The sequence below is a fragment of the Artibeus jamaicensis genome, unplaced genomic scaffold (genome assembly GCF_021234435.1).
Source record: "Artibeus jamaicensis isolate MK-2021 breed Jamaican fruit bat unplaced genomic scaffold, CSHL_Jam_final scaffold_833, whole genome shotgun sequence".
Lineage (NCBI taxonomy): Eukaryota > Metazoa > Chordata > Mammalia > Chiroptera > Phyllostomidae > Artibeus > Artibeus jamaicensis.
The window spans coordinates 8,015,424-8,033,088 of NW_026522056.1; the positions used below are offsets into that span (position 1 = coordinate 8,015,424).

The 17,665-nt window shown below is 47.2% G+C and overlaps 1 protein-coding gene across 8 annotated transcripts in view; it reads right to left on the reverse strand.

Annotated features, from left to right (window-relative positions):
- The window catches only part of TACC1 (transforming acidic coiled-coil containing protein 1), a 96,732-nt gene that overhangs the window by 45,910 nt on the left and 33,157 nt on the right, over positions 1–17,665 (reverse strand). For 3 of the 8 annotated variants that reach the window (XM_037166912.2, XM_037166915.2, XM_037166911.2), the window contains exons 2-3: positions 2,781–2,967; positions 1,731–1,846 (exon numbers count right to left, since the gene is read on the reverse strand). The exons of 1 other annotated variant lie outside the window; for it this stretch is intronic. In XM_037166912.2, coding sequence (XP_037022807.2) covers positions 1,731–1,846; positions 2,781–2,941 — 277 coding nt within the window. In that variant the 5' untranslated portion in view covers positions 2,942–2,967. The remainder of the gene's footprint in view (positions 1–1,730; positions 1,847–2,780; positions 2,968–17,665) is intronic. 4 more of the 8 variants (XM_053660085.1, XM_037166917.2, XM_037166913.2 and 1 more) reach the window with 2 other exon arrangements.

Here is a 17,665-nt window from a genome sequence, read left to right on the forward strand (position 1 = left end):
GTAACCAACTTAAGAGGAGGTCACGCTGGATTAGTATGGACCCTAAGCCCAATGAGTGGTGTCCTTGTAAGCATGCAGAGTGAAGACAGACAAGCAGGGGGAAAGAAGGTGGCCACATATTGCAGGAGGCAGAGACTGGAGTTACACTGTCACAAGCCAAGGAACACTAAGAGTTTTCAGCAACTACCAGAAGCTAGAAGAGACAAGGAAGAATTCTTCCCTGGAAACTCTGGAGACTGTGGCCCTGCAGACACCCTGATTTCAGACTTCTAGCCTTCAGAACTTTGAGACAACACGTTTCTGTCGTTGTAAGCCACCCAGTTTGTGGTACCGTGTCAAGGCAGCCCTGGAAGCTAACGCACTCTCCAGTGGGCTCCTATCTCACTCAGGAAGAAAACCAGGGCATCATCATTACAATGGGATCCAGACTGCCCCTTACCTGGCTGACATCAGCAACTACTGCTCCCTGCCTAGTCCCGCCACTCCAGCCACACTGGCCCGTTCCCGCGTGCTCAAACATGCTGCCACCCTGCTACCCACCCACCACAGGGCTCCCTCAGTCACTGGCTGGTCCTGTTTCAGACCTTTGCAGATGCCATTCCCTCTGCTGGAAGGGTTCTGTGCCCGGACATCTGCAGGGCTGTTCCCTCAATCTTCAGGTCTCTGCTCAAGTCTCCTTATCAGTAAGCCTTCCCCTACATAATCTTCAGCATTTCCTATGCCTACCCCATACACCTATTCCTCCTTCCCCTGCTTTGTTTTTCTCCATAATACTTAAGACAAGCTGCCGTGTATATTTCACTTAACCCTTAAAAGGCCCATCACACCCTCATTGGTGTGGCTCAGTTGGTTGGCCACTGGTTCGATTCCCAGTCAGGGCACATACGAGAGGCAACCAATCAATGTTTCTTTCTCTCTTACATCGATGTTTCTAACCCTCTGTCTCCCTCCCTTCCCCTCTCTCTAAAAATAAACAGAATCTTAAAAAGTAAAATAAGTGAATGAAAGGTCCATCACCCGCTATGATGTTGGATGGTTAGAGCAGGACTTTTCTGCTGCTGAATCACAGTGCACTCTATCAAACAGATAAATAAATTCTATCAGGACAGATGAAATTTTACTCAAAACTGGCTGTGTGACAAAAAAGATTTCTACTAATTAAGTAGAACAGCAGAAAGTTGTACAGATGAAGGGCAGGCTCAAGGTTGGGATCTAAGGGGCTAGCAGAGAACCTCTGTACCAGGTTTTCTTAGGTAGGTTGAGGACTCACCACCATTCCTATATAGAAGAGCAATTTTGGAACAGCCTCTTAAGATTCTGCATCTAAAAAACATCAAATCTTACCTATAATTTTTGTCTCCAGCCACACCCCTGTAGAAGGCTATTTAGCCTGAGAAATTTGTGAAGCCAAACTTAAACACACCTCTACCACTGCATCCTACACACATTTTTGTTTTTAAGAGGCTGCAGGGGAGGGCCCAGCAGGAAGGTTTGATAATGATAATCTCACACAGTAAGTGTACTAACCACCTGGGGAAGAAACCTCTGACTACCACAATCCTCAAAGACAAACATTTCAAATAAACCAGGAGCTTTAAAACAGCCTTCTCTCACTCAACAAGGAGACCACCTAAACCTTTTTAAATGGCTCTAGGTTAGCACTTTTCCTTCCCTCATTTACATTTCCAAAACTTTAAAACAGAAGAGGCAGAAAATGACAGTTTCCTTACCTTGGGTTTCGGCCCCAGGTCCTGCTAATCCTAGTGATGACTCACAGGATTCCTTGAGAGGCGATCTGATGGGTGTTTCAACTTCAGGGGTCTCAAAATTACCTTCAGAATCCGAGCTGCCAAGGGGGAAAAATGAGGAATTACCACTTTCAACGGCATTTCCGACACCCTTTATAATCCATATATCCAAAATGGCTAAGTCCAGGATTTTTGCCTAACTTTACAACCCACTGGTCCTCAGCCCGGATTGGCCTGTGGGTGATGCTGCAGGTTTTCTAGCGGGGGGCCTCCACAAGCCTCCGTCTGGTGTCCTGTCCCCCTGACATCACCGTCCTCCGGGCCTTGCCCCAGCACCGTTTCTTTTGATGTCATCCTTCCCTCTGACACCCAGAAGAAAGCTCTTTTCAACCGACTCCTTTTCTCACAAGAGCCCTTTCCCAGAACCTTAAAAATTAAGCCTGTCCCCTCCCCCTAAAAAATTAAACCAATTCTCGCCATGATGCTTTTTCTCTGGCAGGCCTCTCTACCTGTTATAACTCAGTGGGCCCTAGGCTGAGAATGCTGTCACCTGCCTTCCGCAATCACATGGGTGACAGCTCAGCAGAGACCACCATTTCTCACCAGCTGCCAGGGGCCTGTCATCACGCGACCTCCTCTACCAAGACTGCATTTCTGGGACACAGCTGGAGCGACTCCTTCCCCACAGGGAAGGCCCCAAGTTCCACCGGGTGTGATCAGTGACACTGAGGGACCGGGGCAGGGGGGTAGATCGAAGCTCAGGCAAGACCGGGCTGATGCGGACAAACTGCGGATTCTCGGTTAGGTTCAGAAAGCTCATACTTCAACGGGAGAAAAGGAAATGCACGGGAGGACAGATAATCCTGAACTTTCGAATGCGCAGCGGGGACCTGGTTACAGGCAGGGTCGTAGCATTGCCATGAGCACGGTTACGCGGCGGGCGACCACACACACGCACACAGAAGGAGCCGCGGATGGGTGGATGGATGGATGGCAGCACGTTCGCATCTCGGCGGGGATGCGTGTACTTGCCTGAAACTCAAGGATTTGGTCTCGGCTTGCGAGTCCTCCTCCTCGGGGTCGCCCTCCGGCCCTCCGGCCTCGTCCTCTCCGGCGCCCCCGCCGCGCACCGCGGACCACGTCCATTTCGCCCACTGCACGGGGGACAGGATCTGCCAAGGGCTGAACGCCATGAGCGCGGATCCTCCGGCTCCAGGTCCTAAGAGCAGGGGAAGGGGGAGAGCCTTTTTTCCCTTTCAAAATGGAGGGAACCGGTGACAGGCGCCTGTTAGCGTTTCCAGCGGAGGCGCGGATGTGGTTAAACGAGCGCCGTCGGGGGCCGGCGTGAAAGCGCTTCCTCTCGCCGGCAGGCAGTGCCGCTTCCTCCTATTCCTCCTTCCCCAATGGGGCGGCCGAGGCGCCCCTCCGCGCCCGGCGCCTCCCGCCGGGAAGATGCCTCTCCTGGGGCCTCCTCAGGGCCCCGGCCCGCGGCGCCCGGCAGCTCGGAGACTCCGGGGTTCGGGATCCCAGATCCCCCTTCCCCGCCGGCGCGGCGCGCATCAGCTGCGGCGGGAGCCGCGCCCCAGGAGCCGCCCCCTCGGACCGTACTACTCGCGCGCGCCGGCGGGGGCGGCCGCGGCGGCGGGACTTTGATGTCTGCAGCGCTCCCGCCGGATCCCCCCGCAGCCGCGCCACGCTGGTCGCGCCCGGACTGCGGGCTTGGGGGCTTCCCGGCTGCGACTCCGGCAGCGAGCGGAGGACCCTAGCGCCTTTACGAGTCCTTGAGCATCGCGAGCTGGGAAGATCCAATTTTCTGGGTCCGTGCTTGCTGGACTTTCCCTTTTTATTTATTTGTTTGTTTTTACTTCCCTTTGTCTACTCCTGGGGGTCCATTCCCACAACTTTACTGAAACTGCTGGCCTATTTATTTTTATATTTTCATCTTGTCGCGGTGATTTAATGGCGTTGGCGATGTTAGATCGTACAGCAGTTAAGCCCATATAAGTATATATTAAAAACTTTGGTCTTTATCTCCGCCCTGGTGTTGACAGCATGGAAGATTTCAGCCTGATCACCTTCAACCCTATTACCCCCAGGATTTGGATAATCCGTCAGCCACGCTCCCACTGGGGCCAAGTGCAGGAAACTTAGATGCTTTGTCCCTCCCAAGCCGCACTCGTGGACGCTTTGTGGCCAGGTCTTGGGCAAAGGGTGCTAAATTACCCTGTGAAATTATAGCCTGGTCGGTTTCCCATCGTCCTTTTTGAGACTTTCTTTTCATAACGTCCAAGGCTTTGATTTCTGACTTCGTTTGCTGCTTCTGAAGTATGCCAACAGGCCTGGTGATGGCAACCTTCAAAATAAAAAACCCTCCTAATGCTTGAAGGCGGAGCTCTCCGAGGATTTCTTCGTTTTCCACTCAGGGATTGATCCTCTTGGAATCACCAATGCTGCCTCAAACGCTGGGCTTAATGATCTCCTTGCGAGGCTGCATAAGACTGTTACAATTTCCCAAGGTGTGGTTACAGGTTCCCACAGAGAGAGCAGGTCCAGAATTTAGGAACAAGTCATTGGCACATATGTTGCTGATGAATCCTGACTGTTTTACACATTTACTAACAAAAACAAAAGCAAAAATAATGCAAGGTAATAGGTGGATAGTTGCCTCACCATAACAGAAGGGCGGGGTTTGCTGGAAGTCTAGGTGAAAGGGCTGGGGGTGTTGGACGGTTACCGAATCCATCCAGCTCCTTCCCATTGGTAAACACAGCTGTCGTGAGTGCTCTGGAGACGACGAAGATGTGAAGTAAGCGGGACTCATTTTTTTTTTTACGTTCACATGAACATGCCACAACTCTATCCAACTGTATTTTTAGGTTTATGGTTCACCACATAAACCTTCAGATTATAAGGTCCCCCAGGGTCCTGTATTTAACAAAATGTTTTGTTGCCTGGAAATAATCACTCCGTGCAAATCAGTAACTGGCATGTACTAGCTACTGTGAGAACTATTCTTCCTCCCGAATAGTTCTTAAATCTTTCTCTGCACCCCCCTTTTCACAGTTCTACCATCAATGCCTCCCAACAGGTTCTGCCTCAGGTTTTTCTCACCCGGGGTCACTCTGCCTGGCTTATCTGTGAGGGGTACTCTCATCTTGCTGTTCCTGTCCCCCAAATTCCCAGCCTTTTGTGTTCTTAGCCATAATCAGTAGAGAATTGGTGCTGAACTTTTAAAATGTCCATGAATCGTGGGGGGAGGGGCATCTTTAAAAACACAAATTCAAACTGCCAGCAGGATCGGAAATCTGTATTTTTACCAAGGTCCTGGCAAATTTTTTTCACAGGATAAATCTGGGAAACAATGACTAGGTTGAAACAACTACTCGCTTCCTCCTGAACAATCTTCCTTTTGCCTGCAGTTTTGTGTACAGTCCTCCCTCCTGCCCCCACCTTAAACTCCCTGACCTTGACAGTCTGAACTTCCTTCATCACCCAGCTCGGGGGAAGCAGACTAATTTTTCCTTCCTTTCTAACATCTCTATACACCAAACATCCAGACAAGATTTACTGTGGCCCTTAGTTTTGAAAGGGGGCATTATTAATAGCTATACCAGGACAACAGGTATAAACTAGGGTATCCCAGGAGGCAAGGCCACCCTGCACTTAGCAAACTATATATAATGTATTTGTTTACTTATCTGTCCCACTTCTGGACCATAAACTTTAAATGGCAGGAACCACATTGTATTCACGATTCATTTCTGTTTCCCTAGTGATTAGGACAGTGCCACACATTCAGTAGATGTTTAGTAAATACGCAGAGAAGAAATATTCTAGTTTACAAATAGACCCTATAAGTTTGGCCAGGGTGACATAAATTCCTAAAGCCTGACTCATCCCAAAGAAATCCAGTTTTTGAACCAGCACAGACCGGAACTTGGGATGAGTAAGATAAAGTCTGACCCACACAGCAATTTCTTGAAACTGGAGGAGCAAATGCGCAGTGTCTGAAAAATCACTCCTCTAAGCTCCCAGACTTAATGAGAACAGCAATAAAGTAAGTAACTACTCAATAGCTTGAATTGATTTTACTGGCTGGAAGTACAAATGATGAGGCTAATGGATATGTGAATTTTCCTGTAATTCTGGGAAAGAACGGGTAATGTTTAACAACAGATATCCTAACCAAGGTAAATAATCATTTTGCTGCTACGTCTGCAACTTCATGGGACAAAATGTCTGCAAATACATGACCAAATAACCAGATGAAACACATTTGCTTTGGAAATAAGCATAAACCCTGAAAGGGCCCCATCCGTTCTCTTCCTGCCTCTGCTTTTTGCCCTCCACAGAAGCTCTGGACCAATACACCATGAAAACCTAAAATTGTAACTAGCGGGACAAACCTGTGTGCTAGATTGGCCCATGGAGCCTGGATGGACAGAGTGAAGTCTTTGAGAAGGGCTTCAAGGCTTCAGGTTTTGAGAAAGTAAGTAACATTGCCATTTAGAAAGATCATTCTGCCCTGGCCAGGTAGCTCAGCTGGTTAGAGCATCGTCTGGAGGCTTCAGGATTGGGGGTTTAGTCCCTGGTCCAGGCACATACAAGAATCAAGAAAAGAATGCATCTATGAGTGAAGCGACAGATTGATGTTTCTCACTCTCTCTCTCTAAAATCAATGAATACAAATTTTAGAAATAAAATAAAATAGAGAGTTCCCTCTGGCAACAACCTGGGGGCTGTAAAACTGCTATTTTCCCTGCTCCAAACTGCCCAGAGAAGGGCACAGCTTCTCCCCAGAGGGTAAAAGAAGCAGAACTGGAACAAGAGTCCTTATCTTTCACTCCTCTCGTTCACTAAGTAGCAGTGCTGTAAGCAAGCCAAGCACAGTGGGAACACTTGAAAATAAAGGGAAAAGAAAACCTGCGGCTAGGAAAATGGGGCTCCTGACAGCTAGTGAAATGAGGAGGTATCTGTGAAATGATGCTGAGGGAGTGGAGGCGGTGGGGGGCAGGGAGGTGGGGCGGGAGGGACGGGACAGCACTGAGGAGTCACAGAGACTAAATAACCAGCAAGAAACCAGAAAGGTCAGGCAGAGAGACGAACCTGTCAGTTCATCCGTGCTTTCTAACAGCTTAAGAATTTGATGAGTGAAAGTTAAATCTACTTCACCTAAGATTAAATGCCAGACTGATGATGTAACCAGAGTGGGTGGGCAGCCTCGCAGGGCCTAGGGAAAGCACTAGGACATTGAAACTGCCAACGGCAACTCGGTCGAGATGCTTCAGTGGAACCTCAAGGGACCACCTTCCATTTCCCCAGCCCTGCTCTTTCAGAGACAGCTGTTCGTGGAGTGAAGTTTCCAAAACATGGTGGGGAACTCTCTGCCCGTGGTTACTCCACCAACCTGACCACTGAATGTCTTCTCCCCACTCACCCAGCTAAACACTCTCAACTCGGAACTTTTTTTCCCCTTGACTATTTAGATGAAGGTCTCTTAGACGTAATGATAACAGTACTATGCCTTGTATCGATAACGTTTCATTCTCTCTTGCAGCAGGGCAGGCTTTCCCATTCTCAATTTGTGATAAAGCAACTAAACCAGAAAGGGCAACCCCCTGCCAGAAGTCACGCAGCTAACGAACACCACACTGAATCTAGAATCCTTGCCCCCAGCCTTTCAGTGCCCCTGCACACGGTATCAGATAGATCGCAAGAAAGCAGAATGCCCTCACAGCTACCCCGGAGCTAGTGATTCTATCAGTTAGACATCCCTTGCAAATTGCTGCTGCTTCCACTTCTCTGGCACTGCCTGCAAAATCACAACTAGGAATGCCTCCCTCCCTGTGTAAAAAACAGCCACTGTCACTAGGAGGCCTGCTATTCTGACTTTCCTCAGTCTAACCATGCAAGAACCTGCTGATGTCTGTTCAAGACAATGTTGCCAATAATGGTATCTGACGACATTCAATGATTTTCATGTTACAGTCTTCACCTTGCAAGATCTGAGTTATCCTTTACCTGCAGGCCATAGTCGCCTATAGAACTTCCCCTCTAACACCTATACCCACCCAAATCAGGGAATTTGCACTACACATTTACACTCAAAATTATAGAAAGACCCTCCTTTCTAATTTTTAAAAGAGAAAAGCCGGATTCCTGTCTGTAGCTAATCAATACTCTTTCAGAGCTCCAGGAAGAGTAGAAAGGACCAGACCTCAACCATTAGAGGTGGCGGAACTCCCCACGGGGGCTGCTGAAAGGCCCTTGTCCAGGTTTTGTTCGGGGAACAATTCTTGTCAGACGCCACTCTGATCTATTTTGTTCTGTATCAGAAAGTGGAGTTTGACTTCCCCAGAAAGTGTGCCGTCCAACCTTGGCCCCAGGGAGACCTGCAACAGGGCAGCCATCCTGTGTCAGCTTTCAAAGAAGCAGGGGCAGGGGGGACCCTGTATATTTTATGATGTGTCCACTACATTGGTGTTGTTTTAGAGCCATTTTATGAGGTTCTCTCTATCCCCATGGAATAGAATGATGATATGTTTATTGACTTCATATGAAAGTTCGTGTTAGTTCTCTGCCCTGGAATGGGAGAGTATTAGAGAAACAGTTGTTGAGTACACAAGACATAAACAGAGTCAGTTCAGTCTGTCCATTCCACGTGAGGAAAATAACCCCAAGGTTATTCCTCGTTCTTCCCACCAACGACTGCAAATCCAAAGTTGAAAACAAGCAAACCAAAAATAAACAAAAGATCCACCTAAAGCAGTAGACTGCCTTTAAATTTAAAAACACCTTCTATTCTAGTACATATAACTTTGGTTTTTCCTGCTAAACAGCACCACAGTTACAGAGCCTGTTCAACAGGTATGTCATCTCGTAAAACAACTGATACTGATTTAGCACATTTTGTTGTTTTCTGTTGAACTTACATTCCTTTTTAGCAGATTAGGCAATCAGAAAAGTGGGTGTTCCTTTATAGGTAGAGCTTCACACAAGAACCCTTTCTAAGTTGCTTATGAGTTTCAGCTTCTAACAACAAACATTACTCCGATTTGGAGAAATCTACTGTACTTCATTTACTTGGGCTATGGGGAGGTGGGATCTAAGGCTTGGGTTAAAAAGGGTGACGGAATTTAGGAATCTGAAATAGAATAATATTCCTTTTCCCCCAGCCACGTTGTCCCCTCTCCTCTACCCCACCCCCACAATAAAACAAACCTCCCCAACAATGTATCTGGAAGACGAGAAGAACGTCAATGCCAGCGCCCAGATTTTCTGAGGTCATTCTGATATCCAATATCCTACCCACTCTCCTGGCGACTACATGTCCCATTTTCAATTTGTGAAACATTGTGGCGAAGAAGTTGGAAGGTAACAGATTGGGAAGGCACACGAAAGGGCAGCAGAGACTCCCTGGTGAGAGGGTGTGAGCAGACATGTGCACCAGAGGAAAGAATAAAAGCACAAAGAGTTGCAAAATAATTGGCACCCCCACTCTGCCTACACCCTCGCTCCGGGGATCTGGGGCATTTCATGACAGTAACTTGTGCGTTTGTGACCGATAGTCTCCCAGTGTTTGTAAGAGATAAGAAGGTGGGAAACTAGGACGCAAACTCCAGGCCATGATATGAGTGAGGCCTTCTGCTGCTTCCAGCTTTATCTCTTTAGGGGAACAGGTTAACTGCCATTTTTTTGTTCTGAAACTACTTGTGAGTGAAAAATTGAAGGAAAATATGCCCTTTTCCTTCTCTGTTATAGTACAAAGTGGGGAGAGGGGAAACCTGTTCTCTTCATACCAGTTTTAAAACTCCGAATATTAAAATACCATTTTATTAACTCATGAATAGAAGCTAAACAACTAGCTGAATAAATGGAGAGATATTACAATGTTCCAGGTTGGTAAAACTAAATATTGTAAAGGTAGAACCACGACACCATTAATCTATAGGTCTGATGCAGTTTTCATTCAAAATTCTTAGGCGATTTTTACTGGGATTTGTCAATATTAAAAAAATAAGACAGAGTCAAGAAGGGGATTGGATCTACAAGATATTGACACATTGATGCAAAAAAGGCATATCTGTGTTCTGTAAAACAGAATGGAAAGCCCAGAAAAAGACTTTATAAGATACAGAAATTTATTATGATTTTTAAAATGTTATGATACAGTGGGGAAGGAAAGATTGTTTAATAAACGGTTGGAAAGGAACTGGTGGTATGAATGAGAAAAGGCTACGTAATAACCCTGAGACGCTCAGGGGCCCCATGACAGGTCTGACAAGCCCAGTGACCACACAGGCTGGAAGCTCCGGAATCCCGAACTGGCAGGTCGCAGCGGGTAGTCACGCCCCAGGCCTACAGCTTCCTTAGCAAAGGTCAGTCTTTACCATGAACAAACCCTGTCCACTGTCCTGCATTTGGATACCATAACTATTGAAAGAATAATTTTCTTTTGCAGGCACAGCTGCCGGCACCAGACCGCAGAGCAGGAGACCACGAAACTCCTCATCTTGTCGCCTGTGTGCCTCCTCCCTCGACCGACTGTTAATGTAACTGTCCCGTACCCACCAATGTAAAAAACAAATACATGTGTTTCTCCATTTCGCATTTTAGCCAATTCTAGAGATTTCGCCTTTGCTTTCTCCCACCCCCTTAACCTACCCCCCAGTGGATTTCTTGTAGTTTGCAAGAAAAGAACTGTAGGATTGCCAGTTTCTGGACCATTTTCTCTATCTGCTGAGATCTTGCTTCTGGGCATGTCCTCAAAATTTTGGCTCAAATAAAGTCATTAACATTTTCTATAGATTTGGATGTTCTCTTGTCTTTGACAGTTGGCAATCAGAAAAAAAAAAGATCAAGTGAAAATAAACCCTTACCTCAGAGCATATACCAAGATAAATTCCAGATGGATTAGATGGATAAATAATAAAAATCAAATCATAGGAGGAAAATAATCTAGAAGCAACAGAATCTGTCAAAGCTCTGTTAGAAGGATAACTGTCCAAACTTCGAGGTAATTAATGAAATCACACACAAAATAAAGATTGCAGACTTGGCTACACAAGAAGAATAACGTTTGTAAATGTTTGCCTTCAAATTAAAGAGCAAATTGACAGGCTGTGAAAAATAGTAGCAGCCAAGAGCCAAGACTGGATTATATCCTAAGGCAGCAATTTTCCACCTTTTTCATCTCATGGCACACATAAATTAATTACTGGAATTCTGTGACACATCAAAAATTGGGTGTTTTTTTTGGCCTATCTGACAAAAAATAGGTATAATTTTGATTCATTCGCACCTGACTGCTGTTGTTGTGTTGGCTCTTGTCATTTTTTTGACAATCCAAGGGAAAAGAGGTCAGTGCCCCTGACTAGTCAGGTATTGCATGTCAAATTGTCCCCCTCTGTTCATTAGCGGCCTCCCCCCCAAATATGTTTCTCTCCCTCTCTCCTTCCCTTGCCCTCTAAAGATAAACAAATAAAATCTTTAAAAAAAATTGTTGCAGCACAGCAGTTGAAAATCACTGCCCTGAGGAACTGGTGAAAACTGGTAAGATCATCCAGACCCCAAGGGAGAAGCAAATGATTGTAACTGCTCCCTATGTATCCGACACTATGCTAAGTGCTTTACATTTAATCCCCACTGTCTTGCACCAAAGTCTCAGGATGAAGATATCATTTCAGACTGATTAAGTTGTGTTATGGACCGCTCTGCCTGGTATCAGGAATTGTAACTACCTCCCATGGCTAAGGATGAGCGAGTGACCTCTGGAATGGGAGTCACAGGAGACAAAGCTTGTCTCTGGTAGCAAATGCTGCCTCAGTTTCTTTCCTGCCCCTAAAGCACGGTCGGAAGTCCATGACAGGTTAAGTCTCCTCACAGCGAGGAGCAACCTAGGCCAGACATGATCACTTGGGAGGCCATCATGGAAGGACTGGGGGGGGGAGGGTAGCGGGCTGCAACAAAGAAGGAGTGATGGACCCTCGTCCCCCCCCCCCCATTGTGACATAGCCCAAGGCCCCATTTCCATCCAGGGGAGAAGCGCTTCCTGGCTCTAATCCACTTAAAAAAGTGGATGACGGGGAAGGCAGTGCAGCCCTGTGCTGGAAAGGGCAGATATTGGGGTAAATCAGGCCTAAGAAAGAATATGTAAAAATCCTGTGAAACCTGCTTTGTTTAGAATGCTCTCATTTAAATGATAATGGTCCAAGCAAGAAGTTTGTTCCTCAAAGTCTTATGGCTCTTTAGCTATCTGACCCTGACTGAGTTAATAAGGCCTCATAGTTCTTTGAATGCTGTCTGTTGTTTGATCCTTACCTGTATTCTTGTGCAAACGAAACCAATAAAAACCCCTTGAGGAAGGGGCTCTTGGCCCTCCCCCTTTGAGGGACCAGCCACCTTTCCTCCCCAAGCAGATCATGTCTTGGTAGTGTTTACTTTCATCTGCGGCGGACTGGGGGGGGGGGATGGGACACACACACACACACACACACACTTTGTGAGCAAAGGTGCCCTCACAAAGTTGGTTACCTTTTCTGGGTTTAGCAAAGAAGCATATCAGAAGATCCTAATCTTCTTGAAATTGTATGCAAATTATGTATGCGCATATTTGCATCCTCTCACCCCTCCTTCCCCACAGACAGTCAGACTCTACTCCAGGAATAATGCTTTAGGCTGATAAAAGATTAAAGCTCGAATCTGTAAGTGGGACAAGAAGACTCCCTTTTTCTCTTTTATAACAGTTACAAGGACGTTCTAACAGAAAGGACTCTACTCAGAGAACCCAGACCTGCCAGAAATTCATATAAGCAGCAAGCCTGGATGTCATGCAGTGGGTGGAAAGGAAAGAAAATGTCCAGTGGGCAGCCTGGGAATCTAATCTAAGTGACCTGCTGGTGACTAAAGTGTGACGCCCATATTACTCAGAGGCATTTGCCTGCAGAGCCAGGAAAATGGGAGCTCTCTTTAGGAGAAATGCAGAAGGGCCTCAGGAGCACAGTGCCAGGAGACCTAGGAAGAAGGCTACGAGTGAAGAGTCCTGAAATTTAAGCTTCATTAGCTTCAGGGTAAATTCAGCCTGGCCCATAGGGAAGCGAGATCCCCCTGTCTCAGGATGGGTGTAGCTGGCTTTGCCCCTGAGGGAATATTCTGAGGGAAGGAGGCGCACTGACCTTTTCTGTCTTCCTGGAGGAAATGAAACACGTTAACCATTGGAAACTTGTTAAAATTGTCAAAAGAGGTCTCCTACACGAATTGTGAAACATAACTCATAGCCTTACTCCTTTTATACCAGTGAACACACACACAATTTAATTAAGATTTTAAAAAACTCTAATGTTTCTCTAGCATTGTATGCTGTCTGCGCCCTCATCCTTTACATTGCTACAAGACCATCATGGAAGAGTCTAACTGTCCCCCCACATTCATTATTTTCCTATTTCTTCTGGTGAACGAACCCCTGAGTTTTGCTGGGCACCTGGCCACCCAGCTAGACACCACATTTCCCAGCTGGAGCCCCCCAGCAGCCAGGGGGGGCCTCGTGGCTCAGTCCCGGCCTGTGAGACAGGAGCCCGTGGCAGATGCAATTTGGGGGCAATGTCTTTAAAACAAAAATGGTTTGTCCTGTGCCCTCCTTCTCCCATCCCCTAGGCTGGGGGAGAGCCTGCTGCTGTTGTATAGATGAGGGTGAAGGGGAACAGAAAATGCGACCCCAAATGTGCCCTTTGGCATGTGGATTACTTTGAACTAAAGTCAGTCAAGACCCAGCAGACTCAAGGAAAACATTTAGCCCTTCTTTAACTACCTATACGGTGGCTGGCTCAAAAAGAAAGCTGTTATGAGAATAACTGTGTGTCGGGCAAACCTCTCTTTACCAAACACCTGCTCTTCTATCTTCCCAAGAGCTACCTCCCTCCCTCTGAAGCCCCAAGGCCCCTAACGCATTCCTTCCTCCAGGACGGCCCCTAAGCCTCAACTGCCTGACTGCCTTTCAGTCTCATATTTTTATACGTATCCATGTATACAAAATTAAATTTATTTTCTCCTGGTGGTCTGTGGTATGCTAATTATTAGACCAGCCAAAGAATCTGGAAGGGGGACTTTTTCCTCCCCTCCCAGGCTCGCACTTGGGAGACACTTGGGAGATGGTGAAGCAATACTGCAGATGGGGCCAGGCCAGGCTGAGCTTGTGGAGCAGAAGGGGCTGCTTCCCTAGACTGTTACAGGAGAGAGAGATAAAAGTCCATCTTCTTTGCACTCCTGCACCAGTGGGTCTCTGTCATAGCGGCCTCGCCTCCCCATTGACAACATAACCTCCTTGGGGGCATTGCAGCATCTACACTCCCTTTGACAGTGACACAGGAAGAACCTGTGGAATTTCATTCCACATCAATGTGAGAAGGATTATGTTTATATGCCTCCAAAAATTCATCTTATATCTCAGTGGTGTTTTTTTCCTAAAGCAAAAAATTCCCCAACCATGAGACTCAAGACCAGGTGGCCTAGCAATCCTGAAAACAGGATGCGCCCACGCTTCCTTCTCCAGAAATGTCTCCCACTGTAACACTGCCTTTCTGGAAGCGAGGCAGTTGTGTCTTTCGAGATGAGAAGTGTAGACAAAAAAGCTGAAGGAAGCAGGGAGCCAACACGCAGCTTCCCACAAAGGCCAAGTCTTCCGGGTAGAATGGATGTGACTATTGTACAGAGGACATTATCTTCTTTGGGAAGAAAACAATATGATTTCATAAGCCCAGAAATACTGTATGCTAAATGACTACTTTCCCGATTCAGAGGCTAAAAGAAAAACTGACCCACTTTCCATAAATGAATTAATCATTGTTGTTCTTTGGCTTTAACGCTAACTGGTGTTAGTGATGATTGATTTCCAGCACTTAGGCACAGAATATTTTTTTAGAAATTGTTTTCTTATCGACTCATAATTCATCAAGTCACTTGGCTATATTACAGAGCTACCACAGGCAAGGTAATTTGCCACCCTAAAGCTCTTCTTTGGGGTGTTGATTTTAAGCTGGTTAGTAGGAAATAAAAGATGCAGAAAGCATGTTTGACCCTCCTTTCCTGCCCAAGAGATTCAGAAGGGAAGGCCTGCTCCAGGAAGAAAATCTTCAGATGTTCGCCTGAGCCGAATTCGAGCTGAGTATGGTGGGCGGGAGGACTCCAGGAAGGGGCCCGGTAGCTGGACCATTTCCTGTGTCCCACTGAAGCAAGACTACCTACTACCTGTAAATTGCCCGTTTTCACTTTTGAATTCTAATATCCCATCCCCAGTAAGTGCCCGATTTTGCCTCACTGCCTTTGGAATGGCTTATGTGAATTCCCTACGCACATATATTAAAATTTGATTTTCTTCTATTAATCGATCTCTCAACTTGATTATTAGCCCAGCTAGAAAAACTCAGAAGGCAGGAGGAAAAGTATTTTTTTAGCCCCCACAATGAAGTAATAGCATACATATTTTCTATTTCCTTTGGCCAAGGCGTAGATAGCTGCTGAGGAAAATGTATTTGTTTTATTTTTAAATTTTTATTTATTAATTCTTAGAAAGAGGGGAAGGGAGGGAGAAAGAGAGAAAGACATTGATGTGAGGGAGAAACAGCGATCAGTTGCCTCTGGTACGCACTCCAACCGGGGACTGAACCCAAAACCTAGGCATGTGCCTTGAAATGGTATGCATGGGCTGAATATCATTTGCTAGTTCCTTTCATCCAAAATATTCTGAGTTCCCTCAACAATACGCATGAGTCTTCGGCATCACTAAGGGCCTTGACTCACAACAGCCAAATTGCAGCTGTAAGAGGTCTTTCCTTATTGTCTGTCTGACATCATTCCCCCTTCTCTGAGCGAAGATTCGTCTTTTCCTTGAGAATCCAGCCCCTCCCACTCTCGGGGTCTGTGGTGTGGATATCAGGGCCCCTGATGCAGGGTGGGAAAGTGACTGACTTAACCGAACGTCCATTCCACCAGCACAGCCCCCACCCCCTCCCTCCTACCCGACAACTTAGCTCAGCACAGGCACATGGCCCAAGCCCATCCGGTGTATGTCTCCTGATAACCTCGATAAACTTTTTCACCACTAACCCCTCCCCATTTTCTGTATCAAATCAGCAGTTTTTTGGCAGTATTCTAAAGAAAATCCAGCATCTTCAGGGGCAGACACAGGTGAAAGAACAGCCCGCCCACAGGAGCCACCTGCGGGAGAAATGGCCTCTTCTGCGGGAGCTGCGGCACGTCCAGCAGGCATCCCAGGGTCAGGCGGAGTCCGTTCAGTGACTCAGCCTGTGCAAAACTGCGACTCTGCACTGGGATAGGCCAGCACGGTGGGCACTTGCATTAGTCCCGGCCTCTTGGGTCAAGCACCCCTTAAGTGCTCTGTGAGGCTCGTGTAATGACAGCTGGTAGACACATTTCCCGGGCTGCTGGTGCGGGGAGTGGACACACGGAGACATGCTTCAGCCTCATTACACAGCTCCTGGTGTCTCGGTGTGCCACAAAGCTGCCTCAGATGCTCCCAGAATCATTCTCCCTCCCTGAGTTTAAAGAAATTACTTAACTCCCAGCTATTAGAGTGTCTTTAGAAGTGTAAAATATTGTGCTGGAATCTTTCTTTTCTCCCTTGGATGCTGGCTTTTTTTTCTCAAGTAAGACATTGAGAATTGTGTTATTCAACACCCACACTTCAGTTAAATCCCCTCATTGGAAAGGCGCCTACTGTGTGGCTCTCAGTGTGGACAAGCCACGGCCCTGACCTTTCCCTCTGAACTCGCCCCACAAAAGGGCACATTACAGACAGCAGAAGGCCGGGGGCTGATGCGCTTTACATATTCCCAGCCTCCCTGGAGTGATGAACTGGAGGAAAGCTCAAGTATGACCAAAAAAGGAAACAACACGATAGCAGGAGAGGAGAAAGGAGGGAGGGAGGGGCACCTGAGGGCGGTGATGCCACTGGCTGCGAGGGAGAGATGCACCAGAAGCTGCTGCTCCGGGAGACAGTTTCACACTGACGAACAAGGCGCATCAGAGAAGCCTCCCTGCTTTGCAAAGAATGTGAGAAATCCGGGATCCGAGGCTGCCAGCTAGAGCAGTCACACTCCGTACAAGACACAATACAGCCCTGAAGAGAGCTCTCTGGCTCGGCAGGGAAACCATAGTCTTCTGACATCTCTATGTGTGAAACGGTCCCTGCTTTGTGGGGAAGGATGTGTGGGAAAGTGTGGGCTGGCAGCAGAGGTGCATGCTCGTGCACACACACCCCTCCCACACACACGTGGGTATATACATACACTCACACACCTGTGCACATAAACACACCTCCCCTACACACTTGTACACAGACACATAGCTCCCCACACACATACCTGTGCACATACACACACTTCCCCACACCCGTGCACACACATGCCTCCCCATACATACTTGTGCAAATACACAGGCACATATACATGTCACACACCCCACACATGCAGTCACACAGAGATGCATATGCACAGTCACATACATCACACACATACATACAGACGCCCCTCAAGCTCTCCAGTTCCAATACCAGATGCTCCCGGGCCTACTGGCCATTTTATACAGAGACATGGAATCGATTAAACAAGACAAGCAGTTAGCAGGGGTACAAAAACAACTTTTACTTAGGAGAAGAAGATCATAAACTGGGAAGGACAGCCAAACACCGGGAGAAATTTAAAAGTGTAGGCTACGGGCAATAAAGACTGAAAAAAAGAGAAGTTGGAAGAGCCAGTCAAGTGAGGGTTGGAGTGGTCTGGGTGGAGGTCTCTGCAGGCTGCACCCCCGGCGCCGGGCCCCCCCACCCCCTTTTGTTAGGGGAGATCGCACCCCGCTGGGTGGGGAAACGCCGGTCTCCCCCTTCTCTCTGAATAGAACCTTCG